The 18,103-nt window shown below is 53.6% G+C and overlaps 1 protein-coding gene across 1 annotated transcript in view; it reads right to left on the reverse strand.

The window, feature by feature from the left end:
- Nucleotides 1-18,103, reverse strand: part of ATP2B2 (ATPase plasma membrane Ca2+ transporting 2) — a 111,930-nt gene that overhangs the window by 31,536 nt on the left and 62,291 nt on the right. The window contains exons 6-9 of the mRNA XM_077751479.1: nt 16,471-16,512; nt 15,491-15,649; nt 12,613-12,827; nt 8,928-9,170 (exon numbers count right to left, since the gene is read on the reverse strand). Coding sequence (XP_077607605.1) covers nt 8,928-9,170; nt 12,613-12,827; nt 15,491-15,649; nt 16,471-16,512 — 659 coding nt within the window. The remainder of the gene's footprint in view (nt 1-8,927; nt 9,171-12,612; nt 12,828-15,490; nt 15,650-16,470; nt 16,513-18,103) is intronic.

Raw genomic sequence — 18,103 nt, forward strand, 5'->3', positions numbered from 1 at the left:
GTGCCCAGCACCACAGGCCTGGGAAGGCTCCCCACTCCCGGGCTCTTTGGTGGGATTTGATCTGGAAACAAAGGCACCCTTAGTATGGCTTCCCATTTCTGATGTTTGCAGTTGTACGGTGTTACGTTGTGCTTTAAAAATTACACATTTACTTACTTTGAATGTTTTCTACATTTTCATGATTAATCTTCTGGTAATTTCCAGAGTTTTTATGTATTTTCCACACCAGTTTTTCTCCCCTCTCCGACAATGAAAGAAAATGACGGCTCGGAGGGCTTAAATAAAAATGCCTAATTATTTCTTTGCCCAAGAGAGCTGAGCAGTTATGCCTTCAAAGTACCCGGCATTTTATTACCCTCTGTGAGATATTTTAATTTTCCTCTAAAAGGATTTCAAACAATCCATGGTTGCAAATGGCAGAGCTGCCTCCTACGTAATTCAATTTGTTTCCATGAACTTGAGCTCCCAGATCGCCTACGTGCATTGCTAAGAAGCAGGGGCCCATTCTTTTTTCTTTTGACTTTTTTTTTTTTTTCTTGACAAACTCAGAGGTTTTGCTATTGCTGTAGACTTTCCAAGAGCCTTTTTATCTCCAGGGCTCCAATTCTGTAAGGGAGTTAAGGCATCAGTATTGTTTCCATTTTAATGGACAGGAAGTAAGAAGCCCAGGGGGGGAGTGGCTGGCTCACGGTCGCAGACCTCAGAGGGGCAGGCCTAGGGTTGACCCCAAGCCCCCTGGCTCCCAGTGCAAGAGCTTCATCCCGCACATTTCCCTATGTAGTCCTGAGCCCTTTGGGAATGCTGGGTGTAGCCACAAGGCATAATTTTGAGAGGAGAATTCATGTCCCTGTTTTGGGATGCTGGGGCGGGGGGGTTTAAATAGAGCAAGGAATAATGACTTAAAGAGCTCCAAGTTATAAATAACATCTGCACAAATGAGATGAAAACAGCATCGCTGGCGTGTACCACCTCTCACTCATTAGGATGGCTATTGTAAATAAACAAAACAGAAAACAACAACCGTTGGTGAGGGTGTGAAGAAATCGCAACCCTGTGCACCGTGGGTGGGAAGGGAACATGGTGTTGCCGCCGTGAAAAAACAGGCCAGCGGATCGTCGAGAAATGAAACGATGGAATAGCCACACACTCCAGCATTGCACTTCTGGGTATACACCCAAAAGAATCGGAAGCGGGAACCAGAAAAGGTATCTGTGTATCCATGCTCACAGCGGCATCACTCACAAGAGCCAAGACGTGGGAGCGATCCCAGTGCCTCTCAACCAATGAACGGATAAACAAAGTGGGGTCTATCCGTGCAAGGCAGTGTCATCCAGCCTTAAAGGGGGAGGAAATTCTGACACGTGGGACAACACGGAGAAACCCTGAGGACACCATAAGTGAAAAGAGCCACTCACAAAAGGACGGACCCTATATAATTCCACCTGTACGAGGTACCTGCCTAGAAGAGTCAGATTCATTGAAATGGAAAGAAGGATTGGTGGGTGCCGGGGGCTGGTTGTGCGGGGAAGCGGGAGTCCACATTTGATGGGGGCGGGGCGCCAGTCTGGGAAGATGCAAAGTCTGGGGTGCATGGTGGTGTACTTAATGCTGCTGGACTGTGCGCCGAAAAACAATGAAGATGATTCATTCGACGTCGCATGTATTTTACCACTAAAACGCCTCTAAAAAGTCCCCCCAAGTAACCCAACAACCATAGCATAGTAAACGGTAGCATCTACAGCCTGAGGATTAGGAGCGTGTTAGAGAACAACTTTGTGCCGAGCGGCTATCTCCGGTGGCCTGGCCCGCTCCTCCTCACCCCTCAAGGATAGGCGGGGAGCCTCCCTGATGCCCAGGTGGACCCCAGCGCAGGCAACAGCAGCGTCAGTGGCCCCTGTGTGGATGTCGACTCTGCCCCGTCACTAACGGGCTTGTCACATGCACGATCTGGTCGTCCACGCCCAGATCCCTGGGCGGCCGGCTCCCAGCATCCCCGTTTCACAGCGGTGCCCGCAAGGCGAGTCCCACTGCTACTAAGCGGCCCCCACAGGATTTGACCCCAGTGTTCTCGGCTCTGAGCCCACAGCCCACGTTCCCCCTGCAGCCCTGCCTGTCTCCACTGCAGATCTTCAGTTAGCTACGCGCTGGTTGGTGACGGACCTGGAGTCCAAGGGGTTGATGGGGGATGTGTCTGTCTTGCTTACGTTTGCCGCCCGCTGCGGGGTCCTCGGTAAATACCTGGGGAATGAATACGTGGATAACTTCACGCTTGTGTGTCCAGGGCGCTGCCAATGCGGGGGCCGGATGGGGTGGAGCTCCGGCCTCCAGAACTGTCATCTAAAGGCCGGCCTCCCCAGGAGCTTCCAGGTGCTGGGCCTCCTGAGGGACATGAGGCACAGGGCCGCGGGGTGTGCCCTGGAGGCTGGGAAGCCGGGTCGGTGTGAGCGTCCAGGACAACAGACCGAGACGGGCTGCCATCCGCGGGGAGACAGACTCCTGGAAAGCAAGTTCCTTGGAGATCTTCCCAGGCAGTGTGTGTGTGCGGTGTGATTGTGCACGGCGTGTGAGCGCAGTTGTGCGTGTGTGTATGGGGTGTGCAGTGTGCAAGCACAGTGTACGTGCACGGTGTGTATAGTTGAGGTGTGGTGCGTGTGCAGTCGTAGGTGTGTGGAGTGTGTGCATGGTGTGCAAGTGCGTGTGCGTGTGTGTGTCTGTGGTGTAAGTTGTGTGGTATATATGTGTGTGGGTGTGTGTGTTCGTGTGAGTGTTGTGTGAGTGTGTGTGTATGTGTGTGTGTACATGCACACATGTAGGGTGACAGCGTGTGATACAAGGAATAATAACTCTGTTAAAAATCCAAATTCCCCAGGTACAGTTATTTGCTTTGAACTTTCCTCCCAAAGACAGTGGTTACAAAAATGCAAAATGAAAACCACCAAACCGGGTGTCGAATTCCGCACGCAGGCCCCTGCCGTTTCACATCCCAGAACCACAGCCCCCTCCACGTCTCCATCTTCATGCCCTGCAAAGTCACCTCCAGAGTCTTCCACACTTTTCGGCATGCCTAGCTTGGCCAGAGCCAGCATGTGGCTTGACTTGGGGACCCTGAGGGTCACTGGAATATTCAGTTGAGTCCTGGCTTTGGAGCCAGGAGATCGGAGCTCAAGCGTTTGCTCTCTGCCTCCTGGAGTCCCCCTCCCCCTCTCTAAGTGCCCAGGTTCTAAGATTTATGGGAAATACAGCTCAGCAGCTCCTTTCTGCCTTCCTTCCTGGGGCTCTCTGGGGTGAGGGGGCATCTCAGCTACGTGAGCTCAGGAATGGGGTAAGCTGAGGACCTGGGGTTTCTACGTAGGTCGTGACGTTTGGCTTATTCATTCTGGAAAACTATCCTGCCAGGAAAACCCCTCCTCCCCTTTCCTCCAGAACGCTTCTGGGGCTCCAGGGAGATTTGTTTTTCTCTCAACAGTTTGTGTTTTCAGAAATACGCCATAAGCTTCCGACAATTCAGCTCCACAAGTCCCCATCCTCAGCTTAATAATTCAGATGTTAACTGCACTGTCAACCTACTTTCAAAGCGGTCTCATAAAATATAAAGTTAAGGTCTGCTTGATGGTCTCGGCGCACAGAGCACACACGGTTGGCAAAGGAGAATGTTCTCCCGAGAAAGCACAAGGCCTCCGAAGTCTGAGGAAGGAGGCATTTCCATCTGAAAACTCAGCTGTGGTTCTGAGAAGCTGCAGGGTGATGGCGGGAAGCTAGGAGAAGTCCTGATGTTCAAAGAGTCAGAGGCAACAAAGGAGATGTGAGGCTGCCCCAGGATTTCTGAGGCAGGGAGGCAACTTCTCACCAAAGGATGAGTCACATAGCTTCTCTCAGAGGGCAAGTTTAGTTCCTGATGATTAGAAATGAGACGGGAACGAAGCAAGCTCTGCCATCCTCAGAAGGGATGGGGCTATGGGGGTGAGGCTGGCCAGCTGGGAGGGCCCTTCTAGGCCACGTTTCCTGGCCTCCCTGCCCCTAGCTGTGACCCTCACACAAGTCTCCACCTCTGCCTGGGGTGGTTTTTCTGAGCACCAGGAGCAGCGTCCTTTTGAGGGCTTATCTGATGCCACCTAGCTGTCCCCACCCCCTGACCCCCCCAGCCTCGATTCTCATCATTCTAGCCCCAGAGAAATGCACAGGCCACAGATCACCTGAGTGAGCCATGCATCTTCAGGTCTCTGGGCCTTTGCAGGGCTGTGTCCCTGCCCAAAATGTCCTTGCCCCCTCCGTAAACTCCTCCAGAATTTTCTGGGCCCAACTCTGCCCCTTGGCCAGGTTACTTGATGTCTCTGCAGCTCAGTGTTTTTAGCTGCAAGATGGGAGGGGTCATATGTGCCTTCGTCCCCTGGAAGGGAGGTGGAGGGCCAAGCGAGACAGTGGCTGGTGAGAGAAATGACAGAGGAAGAGGCTCAGAAATAACAACAGAAGTAGTAAGAGTAACAACGAATGTGGACTGAGCACTGCTACGTAGCTGGGAGCCCCACGTCGGTTTTCTCATCTGATCTTCACAGTAGCTCTGAAGCTGCCTCAAGGCAAAGGTGCAGCTGCGTGAGTTGGGTGGGAAGGGATGGTGAGCTGCGCAGGCTCTGGGTGGGACAGACCCGGGTCCTAATCCTGACTCAGCCTCTTATCTGCTCCGGACCACCCAGCATGATGTTTAACTTCTCCCAGCTTCAGGGTGTCATCTGAATTAGAGATGCGACATCACCTACTTCCTGGGGATGCCATACAAGGCAGAATGGGGTCAGTGCTCAGCATCGAGCCTGGCTCAGTGAATGCTGGCAATTATGATGAATTATATACTCACTTTGTGGACCTGAAAGAGTGGAAAACGGAAGCTCAAAAGGTCAGGTACCTTGGTCAGGGTCACACAGGTGGTAAGTGCTGGAGCTGAGGTGTGAACCTCGGTTTGGTGGCCTTCAGCGCCAAACCTCATTGCTTCTTGCACCGGGTGTCCAGACGTCTGGATTCCAGCTTTAATAGTCCACAGGGTGACTTGGCACAAGTCCCTTTCTATTTCTGGGCCCCAGATAAAGTGAGGGGACGTCTCTAAGGTCTGAGAATCCATGTAGATGACATCCACACATCGTATCCTTGCAAATACTCAAGTAGGCTTTTTCTTGTTCTTGTTTTTTTAAGAATGAAAGGTGCTAGCTAATGGGGAGGTCTTCAGATCAATGTAGACTAGAGGGCGGGGGGCAGCTGCAGAGGAGATCAGCTCAGTATGCTGGAGGAAGCCAGAGAGCACTGCTATTGGCCAGGGACCAGAGATGGGACCAGCCCCGACCTCTTGCTGCCACAAGAGCAGGAAAGTAGAACACAGAGATAGTCCTGTCCTGAGCATCTTATTAATTCACATTCACTCATCCACTGCCCACATATTTATCAAGAGCAGGAAAGTAGAACACAGAGATAGTCCTGTCCTGAGCATCTTATTAATTCACATTCACCCATCCACTGCCCACATATTTATCCACCCATCCACCCATCCACTCATCTACCCACCCATCCATCCCCCACCCATCCATCCATCCTGCTCCCTACCTAGTCCTCATCTCACTGATCACATATCTATACATCTATTCACCAATCAATTCACTTGTGTCACCCCACCCACCCAGGACTTCCCAAGAGCTATGCCTGGGGACAAGAGATGGTGACATACATGTGTTTCTGACCCACGAGGAGCCCAGAGCCTACGTGACACAACAAAATCTGGAGGAAATTGTCCTCACGGAGGGGGAGATACAGCCCTGTCCAAGGTCCGATCTTCCCAGGCCGGGCTCATTTCCCCGTCAAAGCTGCATGTGGCTTAGGATGTCCTATAGTCTAGATCTCCCAGCCTGGTTTACAGGGTGGCTGGAAGTCTCCTCTGGAGTGAGCAGCCCCTCACTCTTCTCAGGACTCCTCTGGGCCTGAAGGACAGTCCCTCAGGGACCCTATGGCCCCTGTGGCTGGCAGGCCCTAGCTCTGAATCTGAATCTGACTGCCTGGCCCCGGGCCTTCCTTCTTTGAGACCATCCTATACGAAAGATGCTGCAGAATTGGTTTCAGTGACCGAGAGCCTGGTCTGGACACTCTACTCTCGAGTGGCTTCGGCGTATCTATAACATGGCTTTGCCATAAGTGGCTATGTGACTATGGGTAGGACCCTCTCCCTCTAGTCCTGATGCTTCTGTTGTCTGTTTACTGGTTTGCCTCTGTATTGCTGCAAACGGAGTCCCCTTTCAACGGGTGATTTTATTCAGTGGGTGACTTCATGACAACACTAACCATACTTAGTGCTGAAGACCAGCCAGGCATTGTGCTGGCAAGCGTTTGTCACTTCCTAACTCATTTCATCCTCACAATAATCCTATGGTTTCCCCCAGGAAACTGAGGCACCGAGAGGGTAAGTAACTTGTTTATATTCACATAGCTAGAGAGGGATCTGAACCCAGGCTGCCTGGCTCCAGAGCATGAGCCTTCACCACTACCCTTGCCATACCGGGGACTCTGCTGTCCCTTCTACACCAACGGCCATCAGGCCCCGGCAAGGAGAACCGGGTGGCCAGGGGTCTTTCGGAAAAGACCCAGAAAGAGAGGCACAGGGGTCTGAGGATGCCGGGGTTCAAGGCACATCAGGGGACAAATCAAAGATCCCAGTTCTGGGGTCCCTGGTCTCTCTCTAGTCTCAGCAGCTACACTTCCTGGGCAGACTGACTGGCCGCTGTCCTTTAGGCCACCTAGACACAATCAGCATTGGGAAATGAGAATTGAGCTTTGCGGCCAGTGCTATGAAACACCGCCTAGCTGAGATGTTTCGTCAGCCTTCCTGGTGGACCTCAGAGCTCCTTTTTACGGTGGTTGTGTAACCTACATATCAATCCAAGCCCACCTCGCAGGGCTCTGCCCACGCGGCCGCCCCATCGCCCGGTGCCTGCTCTGGGAATTGCTCTGCTCCCCTCTTGGCCACATTTGCAGGACAAGATCATGAACAGCATCTCGTGATTGTACGATTGTGCGAAGGCCGGGGGAACAGAATAAAAGATTGCTGATCTCCCTTGATTCCCACTTTGGAGCTGGGGTGGGGGTGGGGGTGCGAAGAAGACAAAACCCGGGCATTTCTGGCATCACCCACCGGGCTCTCTATCGCCCATCTGCCTGCGTCCTCCCCATCTACTTTCTCCTTTCCTCCGTGTGCCTCCCTCAGCCTGCAGCTCTAGGGTGATGTGATGCGGGCGGCCGCTCAGCCCTGGACAGGGTAGCTCTTGCAGCGCCGGTGTCTGGAGGCAGAAGTTACCCCCTCCCCCTTCTGCCATCAGTCCTCAGCCCCTCGCTGCTGCTGAGTCACACTCTCCTCCCCATTTGGGTAACGCTGCTGGCGGCTCCCACATCCCAAACTGATCGTGATGCCTCGAGCCTGCTCTGGGGCAGAAGGGAGAGAGGTCACGGTTAGTGCACATTTGGAGGGTAAGCAAAAAAGCCCAGCCGCTCACCCAGATGCTCACACTGCAGAAATGCCCTACGCATCTGGGGGCTGACTGACCTCTGGACGGACAGTTCTCTGCTTCTCTTTAGCCAAATGCTGGTTAGTTACAAAAATGCGCTTTGAAACCAAATAGGGATTACAGCGTGAGGAGTCTATGCAGCTTGGCTGAGACCGGAAAATGACAGTCTTTCTTATCAAAGCTTGCGATGCTGCTGCATCATAGCAGGTGCTAACAATGTCGTCGTCGGTGGTAGATGGTGAAAATGGCCACAATTAGCTTCTCTCGAAATCCATGCCCTTTGCAATGTGACTTGGGAGTTCCTCCTGGCAAGAGGTGGAGTCCACCTCCCTGTTCCTCGAGTCTGGGCAAGACTCTTGGCTTGTGTTGGCCGTAGGATGTGACAAAATGACCATGGACTAGCCCAGGCCAGTCTGCTGGGGGAGGCGGGAGCACACACGGCTGAGAAGAACCGTCCCCACTGGGGCCATCCTAGACCAGCCTGCGGTGCTGCTGAGATGAGCAGGGCTGTCCCCTGGGCCACTGCAGAGGCAGACGTGTGAGGGAGTCCCGCTGAGAGCAGAAGTTCTGCCCCGCTGAGCCCAGCCTGAGGTGCCGACTCACAATCGAGAGCTAAAAACACAGCTCGATTTTGACCCGCTAAGTTTTAGAGTACAGCAGCCCCCCAACTTATTCTCGGGGGACACGTTCTAAGACCTCGGGTGGATGCCCAGAGCTGCGGATAGTACCAAACCCTGTGTATACTATGATTTTTTTCCTCAACGTACATATCCATGATCAAGTTCAGCTTACACATCAGGCACAGTAAGAGATTAACACCTGATGAATAACTGATAATAAAATAGAACAGCTATAGCACATGCTGTAGTAAGTTATGTGGATGGCATCTCTCTCTCTCTCTCTCTCTCTCTCTCAGTATCTTGTTTTGTACTCACCCCTCTTGTGAAGATGGAGATGGTAGAGTGCCTACGTGCTGGGATGCAGTGAGATGAATGATACAGGTAAGCGACCGAGCATTAGGCTGCTATTGACCTTCTGACGTCTCGTGAGCAGAGAGTTATCTGCTACGGGACCGAGGCTGACTGCAGGTAGCTAGAACTACAGATAAGGGGAGCCTGTCGTAGTTACGTAGCGAAAGCCTGCTAATAAAAAGTGTGGATTTTTTTTTTGTAAGGGGGACAATTACAAAATGGGATCTAAGAGACACCATTAAAGCACTATTTTTCCGTCGTGTAAACACCATTGCTAAATCAAAGAGAAACAAGTGGCTTACTCCATGACCGTCCCCAAAGACACCAACAGGATTCAAGAATACGAGTCACGTTGCTCCATCTGCCTGGTACTTGCGCCTCGGCCCACGGACGTCGCCCCCCCAGAGGAGGCCGCACCACTCACCAGAATCTTGGTGGTGTAGGCGCTGTTGATGGCAATGGCGTTGACGAGCAGCTCCAAGGTCTTGGCGTTGATGGAGCTGGGGTCGGGGATCTCCTTGTAGTGGACGTCGCCGACGTAAGCCTGCACGACCGTCATGCGGTTGGTGGTCAGCGTGCCCGTCTTGTCCGAGCAGATGGCGGTGGCATTGCCCATGGTCTCACAGGCATCCAGGTGGCGTACCAGGTTGTTGTCTTTCATCATTTTCTGGGGGAAGAGGGGGAGGGGGAGGGCAACAGTGAGCAGAGGGAGCTGGGGGGCCAGGGTGTGGGGCACGATGGAAACACGCAGTAAATGGGCCTCTGCCCATTGCTCTTTCCTTCCCACAAATGCAAAGGGCGTTCACTGCAACCTTGACATCTGAGCTCCTTGTGTGTGGCACGGCCTTTTCCTTCGCTTTGGTTTGAACCATTTAAAAGACTTAATGAATTGAATTTATTAATTTGAATTATGGAGATAATCTGTATTCCTTAGGGAAAAAAATAAGGGAAAAAGGATATAAATTAAGGCTGGGTCCTTTCTGATTACCTCAAATGGTTTTCTCTTACACCCTAACAGAAAGAACCATTCCTTATCTAGCTATGAGTACTTTTCAAATGCACCATCTTTCTTTTACTGGTGCCTGGTTTTCATTTGGTTCCTCCAAAAATAAATAAATTTAGGTTGGATATGTGCGTTTATAGACATAGGATGGCATCTGGAAAAATATAAAAATATTAATGTCATTATTTCTGGGTGGTAGAGTTATAGATTTTTATTGCCTTCTTTTAAACATTTATAGACTCTTCTTTAAATGTTTTTTTTAATGTTTATTCATTTTTGAGAGAGAGAGAGACAGAGAGAGCGCGAGCAAGGGAGGGGTAGAGATGAAGGGAGATACAGAATCTAAAGCAGGCTCTAGGCTCTGAGCCGTCAGCACAGAGCCTGATGCAGGGCTTCAACCCATGAACCGCGAGATCATGACCTGAGCCAAAGTCGGACACTTAACCGACTGAGCCACCCAGGTGCCCCCAAAAAATCTACAGATTCTTAAAAACAAAATCTATAGGGGAGCCTAGGTGGCTCAGTCGGTTAAGTGTCCGACTTTGGCTCAGGTCATGATCTCACGGTTTGTGGGTTCAAGCCCCGTGTCGGGCTCTGTGCTGACAGCTCAGAGCCTGGAGCCTGCTTCAGATTCTGCGTCTCCCTCTCTCTCTGACCCTCCCCTGCTCACGCTGTCTCTCTCTCTCTCAGGAAAAAAAAAACCATAAAAAAAACTGTAGATTCCATTTTCTGCATGGCATACATATCATAACTTGTATAATAAAAATCACGAATTTCTTTTCAATATAGATACACAGACAAGAAAAACCAGCCATAATGCCATCACCCAGAACTGATACAGCTTAGGTATCAACATCTTTTCTTTTCAAACTTACAACAAAGATGAAATCCTACCATATGTATTATTATTAATTTTCTGGTATTCATCTTCCTGTCTTTTCAGCTCCACTCCTAGCTTCTTTCAGGTTCCCAAGCAAGTCATGTAAATAAAGTCATTCTCCAGGAACTGTCGCTCTTAAGGCAGGCTCTCCCGACACGGGGGCCCTATCTGGCAAGGAGGGACATGAGAAGTTGCCAGAGGCTGAATCAGGCATAGCGCTAGCCTGCTCCTAGGAAGCTGATTTCCTTTTTTCTTGCTCCTCATCGCTCTTTTTAGAAAGGGAAAAAGTTTAGCAGGATAATTGTAATACTAGTTCACATTCCTACAAAATGGGTGTTGGTAGAGTTCCATGCTGTTGCCATTTTCTCTTATAACCTGTGATGCTCGTAATGCTTAACGTTTGCTGACTGGACGATCAACTTACAGACTTACCGCCTGCAAAGTTCTTCTGCACTTTCTGGTCTGATTTTACAACGAGGATTATTGTCATCCATTGTGGCAATTTGAAAAAGCCACGGCCAAGTGATCTGACCAGGATCACGCACCTAACGAGGGTTAAAGTTGGGACAGGAGCCCAGCTCTGTTTAACCTCACAGCCTGGACCATTCCACTGGGCCTCTGCCCATCTATACTCTCGGAAGAGGGTTCGTCTGTCGGGCTCAGGAATACGCAGGTGGCTACGGAACACTGTAGATGTGGCTGGTCTGATGAGAAATGTGTGGTGCGTGTGAAATACATGTCGGATTTTGAAGACTTATGAGAAAAAGACATGTAAAATATCTCACCAGTGATTTTTATATTGATTACATGTGGGATTGATAATAATTTGGACGTATGAGGTAAGGTAAATTATATTATTAATTAATGTCACTTGTTTCTTTTTACTCTTTCCTTTCAACGTGACTCCGAGGGAATTTAAAATCACACATACGCTCATATGACATCTCTATTGGTCAGCGCTGATCTAAGTGTCATGTCTAGTGTTTTGACGGTGGCTCCCAGGGGGGCAGGCCAGGCTTGGAGAGGGGACAGTTCGCCCCTCCTGGGTTGGGGTGCTGTACTGAGTTTATCAAGTGACTGTGTAAGTAACACTACCTAAGACAGCTGAAGGCACCAGGTGCCAGAGATTCAAACTGTAGACGGTGCAGAGGCCTAACGCTGTCGGTAGGTAATTCCTCCAAACTAACCCTGTGTGACTTTCAAAGATATACCCTGAGCTCAGCTGGGTGGCCGCGGGGGTCCCAACTCATGGCTGTGTGGGAGTCTCCACTTCTGGGCGCCAGGCCCCCATGCAGCATCATGTTGTGACCTGTTTGGGCTCTGGTTTGTGGGATGGAGTTTCTACAAGAACCCTAAAGCAAGGAGACGATAAGGGCCGTATCCTTTACACAGAGCTGCCACTTTCTGGCACCCGCCCGGAGATCTCTTTTCTGTATGAAATTACATCGGTGAGCCCCGTCCAAATTCCAGCTTGGAAACTGACGCTCGCCGTGCCCTCTGGCAGCTTTGCCAACGTCCCGGAGCGAATGCCTTGTTTACAGGCACGCCTGGGCCTCCGTCCTCACGGGCACGTCCTGGCATCGGGGCCCTGGAAACCAGGAGTGTGAGGTGGGGAAACCAGGGGGCCGAGGGAAGAGAAGGAGCCCGCGATGTGAGCCAGGCTCGAAGTGCCCATGGAGAGGCTCAGCCCAGCACTCAGGCTCAGTGGAGGGTCACGGCCTGGAGGCAGGGGGCAGGGGGGGCACCGCCATCTGGGGGGGCACTAGGAACACCCCCAAGACCCAAGTTTCCGTAGCCAGCTTTCTTGGGCCTAGCCCTCTTCATTCAACTGCTTTTTAAGAAAAAGTTTATTATGCCTGCATGTGAGTGTATGAGCAAGCAGGGGAGGGGCAAAGAGAGAAAGAGACAGAGAGAGAACCCCAAGCAGGATCCACACCATCAGTGCAGAGCCTGATGCAGGGCTCGATCCCCACGAACCATGAGATCATGATCTGAGCCAATATCAAGAGTCCAGTGTTCAACCAACTGAGCCACAGGCCCTGGACCTCCCTGAGGGCATGCGAACTCTGGGTTCCTGCATCCGTCTTCTCTCCCAGCTTCCTCCACGCCCCCTCCCTCCTTCTTAGCTCGACTCCCAGCCCCACACCTGCCCCGTGGGCCACCCCCACAGAGCCCGTGCTGGGGGCGGCAGCCAACTGCACCCACCTGGTCCCCTCTATCTCTCACCTTCACCGAGTAGGCCAGCGAGATGGTGACAGCCAGAGGGAGCCCCTCAGGCACGGCGACCACCAGCACCGTCACACCAATGATGAAGAACTTGACAAAGTACTGCACATAGACGGGCGTGCACTCGGGTAGCCATGGCTTCTTGTTGACCACGAAGGTGTCCACGGTGAAGTAGAGCACCAGGATGATCACTGTGATGGCCGACATCACCAGGCCTGTAACATGGGGGCGTAGGAGGGGGAAAGACCTGTTCAGGGCCTTTCCTGGGGGAGTGGGCCTGGGAAGCGAGATGCAGGCCAAACCCTTGGCCAGAAGGGCTCTGGGGCCAGGCCGACCTTGGCTCACATCTCAGCTCGGCCACTTACTTGCTTCGTGGCCTGGGACAGGTCCTTGACCCTCACAGAGCCTCAGTCTCCTCCTCTGTGCAATGGGGATGCATGTTGATTTCATGTGATTTTGTAAGGATCAAAGGCGATCAGCGCATGTAAAGTGCCTGCGTGACACGTTGTAGGTGCTCAAGAAATGTGCGCTGAGAGACCATGTGAGTGAGTTAGAGCTGCTTGCATGTGCGCTCACACGATAGTGATGTGCAGCTGGTACCGCTTATTTACTCGTTCACCCAGACACCTAGTAGTTCCTATGTCAGGAACTAGGGCCACAGCAACAGAGAGGACAGAGTCCCTGTCCTCGGGCAGCTGAGACTCCAGAGCGGGGGCTGACGGGAAACAAGCCCACGAACAAGATAATTCAGACGGATAATGCTGCGGCGAAGAGCTTCAGGAGGGCAAGACGGAAAGTGACATGGGCATCAATGAGAAGACAACCCCAATGTCCATCGACAGACAAATGGATAAAGGAAACGTGGGACAGACACACGGCGGTACGTGACTCAGCCTTACAAAAGAAGGGAACCCTGCCATTTGCGACACCATGATGCACCTGCGGACGCCATGCTGAACGAGAGAAGGCAGATGCAGAAGGACTTACATGAGGAATATAAACAGTCAAACTCATCGAAGAAGAGAGTAGAAGGGTGCTTGCTAGGGGCTGTGGGGAGGCGGAAGGGGAGGGCTCTTCTTCAGGGGGTACAGAGTTTCAGTTACGCAACATAAGGAAGTTCTAGAGCTCTGCTTTACGCTGCTGTGCCTACAGCCAACAGGGCAGCCTTGCGCACTTTGATTGGTCAAGAATAGGTCTCCTGTTAAGTGTTCTTGACACTTGCCCCCAGAACAGAAAACAGGACAGCTCATGAAAGGACACAAGGAAGTTTGGGGGGTGGTGGACGTGTTTCGTGCCTTGCTTGTGGTGACAGCATCATGGGTGTATGCACGTGTCCAAACTCATCAAGACGTACATTAAATGTGAGCCATTTTTTGGTATATAATTGTATCTCAATAAAGCTTAAAACAGCAACAACAGCAACAACATGGGCTGGCAGGGAGTGACTATTTTAGCGAGGGTGTCCAGGGAAGACTTCCTGGAGGAGGTGATACTTGAGAAGATAGGAAATGATGAGAAGGATCAGGCAGATGGTGACCTTTAGGAAGAGCGTTCCAGACAGAGGAAAGAGCAGGGAGCCCTTTTGTGGATGAGGAAACTGCGGCTCTGTGAGGGGAAGCGACTTGTTCAAGGCCACGGGCTAGAGGAGCGCTGTAGAATTAGCAGACGCAGGTGCCTACCTGCCCGGATCCCCCGGGACCCCCTTGCCGGTCGGGTGTGCGCGGCCCCATCTGCTGCAGGTAGCAGGCAGGGACCCTGAGGCTGCGCACACCTGCGGCCTCTGCCAGAGGAAGCTCGCGCTTGGGTGACAACAGCCTCTTTGTCGGGAAGTGCCTGGGAGGGTGCCTCCCCCCAACGTGATGGCCAACATCCAATGGCTGAGGCGTGGGGTCCAACAGCCCAGTCCCCTGGGCACGAGGGGGCACGGACCCCGCAGAGGTAGGGAGAGACTGGGGTTTCACCAGAAAGTATCTGGCTTCCCTCCGGCCCTGTCGAGTCTCTTACCCGTTAGAGGTCTCACCTGAGTGCACCCTCGCCCTTGACAACCTCACTCCTACCCATCTCAGGCTCTGTTTCAGGGAGTTCAGGCGGAGAGAGAGTAGCAGAGGTGGGGTGTGAACCTACATGTTTGACTTTGAACTCCATTCCCTGCGAGGCTGGGAGGAGGCTGGAGAAGAGCAAGGGCTTTGAAGGCCATGGAGTTCTCCTCCTCTTCCACCATGCTAGCTCGGTTCNCCGCCCCCACTTCCAGCTGTGGAACTTCAGAGCCGGCTCTGCTCCCCTCTACCCGCCTCTGACAGTCACAGGGGCGGGCAGCCAAGCTCCCAGCAGCCGGGAGCTATCGCCAGGCCCCGAGTTTAAATATAGACAGTCAGGCCTGTAATTTGCCTCCCTTCTCCACGCTGTGGTGCCTATAATTAGAGCCGGGAGACAGCCAGGTGGGGAGGCCTCGGCGTTCGCCGTGTCCTGCGGGAGGAGAGGCCCGGGCCGTGTCAGCCGGGCAGGGCGCGCCCCACAGCTGGGCTCGGCTTCCCGGGCCAGGGGGGACCCCAGCAGCCGTCACCTGGAGCTGCCGGCTCGGTTGGGAAGCTGGGCTGTGCAGAGGCGCAGACAGGAGGCTTCGCACTGGGCTCCCGGCACTGCCCTCAACCTCTCGTCTCCCCTCTGCCCTGCAGCCGGCGTGGCTAATCCATCCCTGCCCTCCCTGACTCCAGCCTCTTACTTGAGCATCTGTGGTTGCTGTGGTGGAAAAGGGTGGGCCCCAGGGACCGTCTCAGGCAAGCCCCCACTCTGCAGGTGAGGTACTTGGGAGCCAGCCTGGGGTCCCACTGTGCGCCCCCCACTCCCCCTTGCCCCGTCCCCTGCGCTGCGCACTCACCCGCCTTGCCGATCTGCACAGCCAGCTTGGTGAGCTTGCCCTGAAGCACCGACTTCTCCTTCTTGTGCATGTTGGCCTTTTTTTTGTCGTCCGCATCGCCGCCCTCGGCACTCTTGAGGGGCTGCATCTCCATGGCGGCTGCCCCGTCCTGCTGTTTGGCTGCAGAGCACACGCACACACACGCACACACGCACGCACACACACACACACACAGACATGCACGCACCCAGGTCAGCCCGCTGGGTGGGGATCCCGGCCCCCGCCCCGACTGCCCAGGGGAGTGTGGTGAGCGTCCATTCGCTCCCTGCCTGGACCCCAGTGTCCAGCACACCCCTGTGATGTGGGGTCGGCCTCTTCCAGCTGCGGGAGGCTCTGGTCCCAGGGCCATGGCTGCCCTGCACCCGGGATCCAAGGGCTAGAAGGGAGTGACACAGTTCTACCCTGGATTCCCAGCAGGGTAGGCTGGGGTCCCCTCTGGGCCTGAACAAGCCCACAGATCCTTCCCAAATGGCCCCTCAGCTTTCCCCACTTTCAGACAAGGCAGGGAGGCTTGGACTTCCCCGGCTGGTCCTTGAGTATGTTGCTGGGTTATTAAGTAGTCACTAGGCAGGAGGGACAAAAAGGGGACTTAAAAGGTAGAAGAGAGTGTCCCTGTCCCTGGGTGATGAGCCCCCTCCTCCTTCAGTGCAGGACTGACTGGGGGGCCCAGGACCTATCTCTTAGCCCCCAAGGACCTCCAGGAACCAGTTTCAAGCCTTCAGCTGAATGGGCAGCATAGCTCAGAGGCTGGGGAAGGGCTGGCTCACACCTGTCCTCACTGGAGACGTCGCCATTTGGCCTGGAAACACGTGAATCACAGCCACACCCCCCAAAGACGTCAGCACCTGGAGGTGCGGATGTGTCTGCCTCTGGCTTGGCTCTCAGAGCCCGTGGGGAGGGGTTGTGGGGACCCCAGAAGCCGGTTAATACAAAAGGGTTACCTTTGCTCTGGCTGGCGTCCACATTGCCATCCTGCATTTTACCTACACGACAAAGAATTTTAACAGACAACAGAGAACAGACAAGACACGTTGATCATCACGAAGACGCAACAGGGCCACGGACGTTCATGTCACGGATGGAGGAAGGGCCGAGCCGACTCCGTCCCTCCACACGGGGACGCTGGGGATGCCCCGAGACAAGAGCAAACCTGGCCACCACATTGACTGCAGGGTCTGCCTTGATTCTCTGGGGGCTTGGAGAGAGAGCTCTGGTGGGGGATTATTTGGGCCCTGAGCATCTTAAGGTTAAATGACAGCCTTCGAGGGTAAAAGGGACCAGACTTGGCTGGCAGGAAGCGGGGGTGCGGTGGGGAGGGGTTCTCAGGCCCTCCCAGTGATTAATTTGGTTGGTGCTTTTTGTGAGCTGAGAGGAGGCAAAGGAAATGAGAGAGAGGGAGCGAGAGCGAGGGAAGAGAAAGATCCTAGAAAAGGGAGCAGATTGGTCAATGTGTTCCTTAGTTTCTGGCTCCAAGAGGGATGTATGTCGAATTCTACTGCCTCCTTTTTCCATCTGGAGGCGTGTGAAGCCACAGCATGGAGTCCCCCCTGCCCAGCCCTACTGAGAGTACTGCATGCAAAGGATGGGCAAGGGTTCCCCGATGGTGGGCTCCGAGGTGCCCTGACTGTATCCAGAGGGTTGGGGGGAGTGCCCTGGCTCTCAAGGGGATGCCGCTGACCCCTCCCCTCTACCGGGGTGTGTGTTTTTTATTCTGAGGTTGACTGGCTCGGTGCAGCCCCTACCCCGGCCCTGCATGCCAGGGCTGGAGGAAGGGCTGAAGCTGGGGCTGCGCACCGCCTCATCAGGGCTGCCCGGGAGGCCCCCTCCCCAGTCCCAGCCAGAGGCTTGTGGGCTGGCTTTGCAGCATGGGAGGTACTGGTGGTCACAGTCGGCAGCTGACATACCTGTCCTCACCTGCTGGCACTGACGACAGGGGCTTTCCTCCCGTCCCCCGGGCCTGTCCACGGAGCTCACTCAGAGCTCTGCCCATGCGCCCTGACACCTCAGGAGGTGTGTCAGTAGGTCAGCCATCCTTGGCCATTTGCCACACAGCTGATTCTCACAGCTCACGTTCTGTGAGAACCCGCCGGGCGCCAGGTGCGTGTATCACCTCCGTGATTTCGTATAATCCTCACCGCATCCCTACCAGGGCACTCCTGTATGGCACCCATTTACAGATGAGAAACTGAGGCTCAGAGAGGCAGACGGCCTGCTCCGGTCCCAGGGGGTAAACGGAGAGCTGACCCCAAAGCGTGTCTATGCTTCCACCTCCGACTGGGGAGAAAGCAGCTATCCCTCGGCCCCCCCGAGCCCAGAGGAGGGGCAGCAAGGTGGCCCCGGTGGGACGGATCCCCTGTTTTGACACCAGTTAGCTGTGCAGCTTTACCTCTCCCAGTCTCAGCTTCCGCCTCTGTAAAATGGGCGTGCAACGTTCAGCTCCCAGAGCACCTGATGATTGCCTTAGTAATAACCACCCGCCCATTTAGCCCTTTGCAGTCTGCGAGCGTCACCTCCTGTGAATTTTCCTGATGCCCTGCAGGTGGGATAGGAAGGAGTCTCCTCCCTCTCATTTTC

Source organism: Crocuta crocuta, unplaced genomic scaffold (assembly GCF_008692635.1).
Source record: "Crocuta crocuta isolate KB4526 unplaced genomic scaffold, BGI_CrCroc_1.0 scaffold69, whole genome shotgun sequence".
Classification (NCBI taxonomy): domain Eukaryota; kingdom Metazoa; phylum Chordata; class Mammalia; order Carnivora; family Hyaenidae; genus Crocuta; species Crocuta crocuta.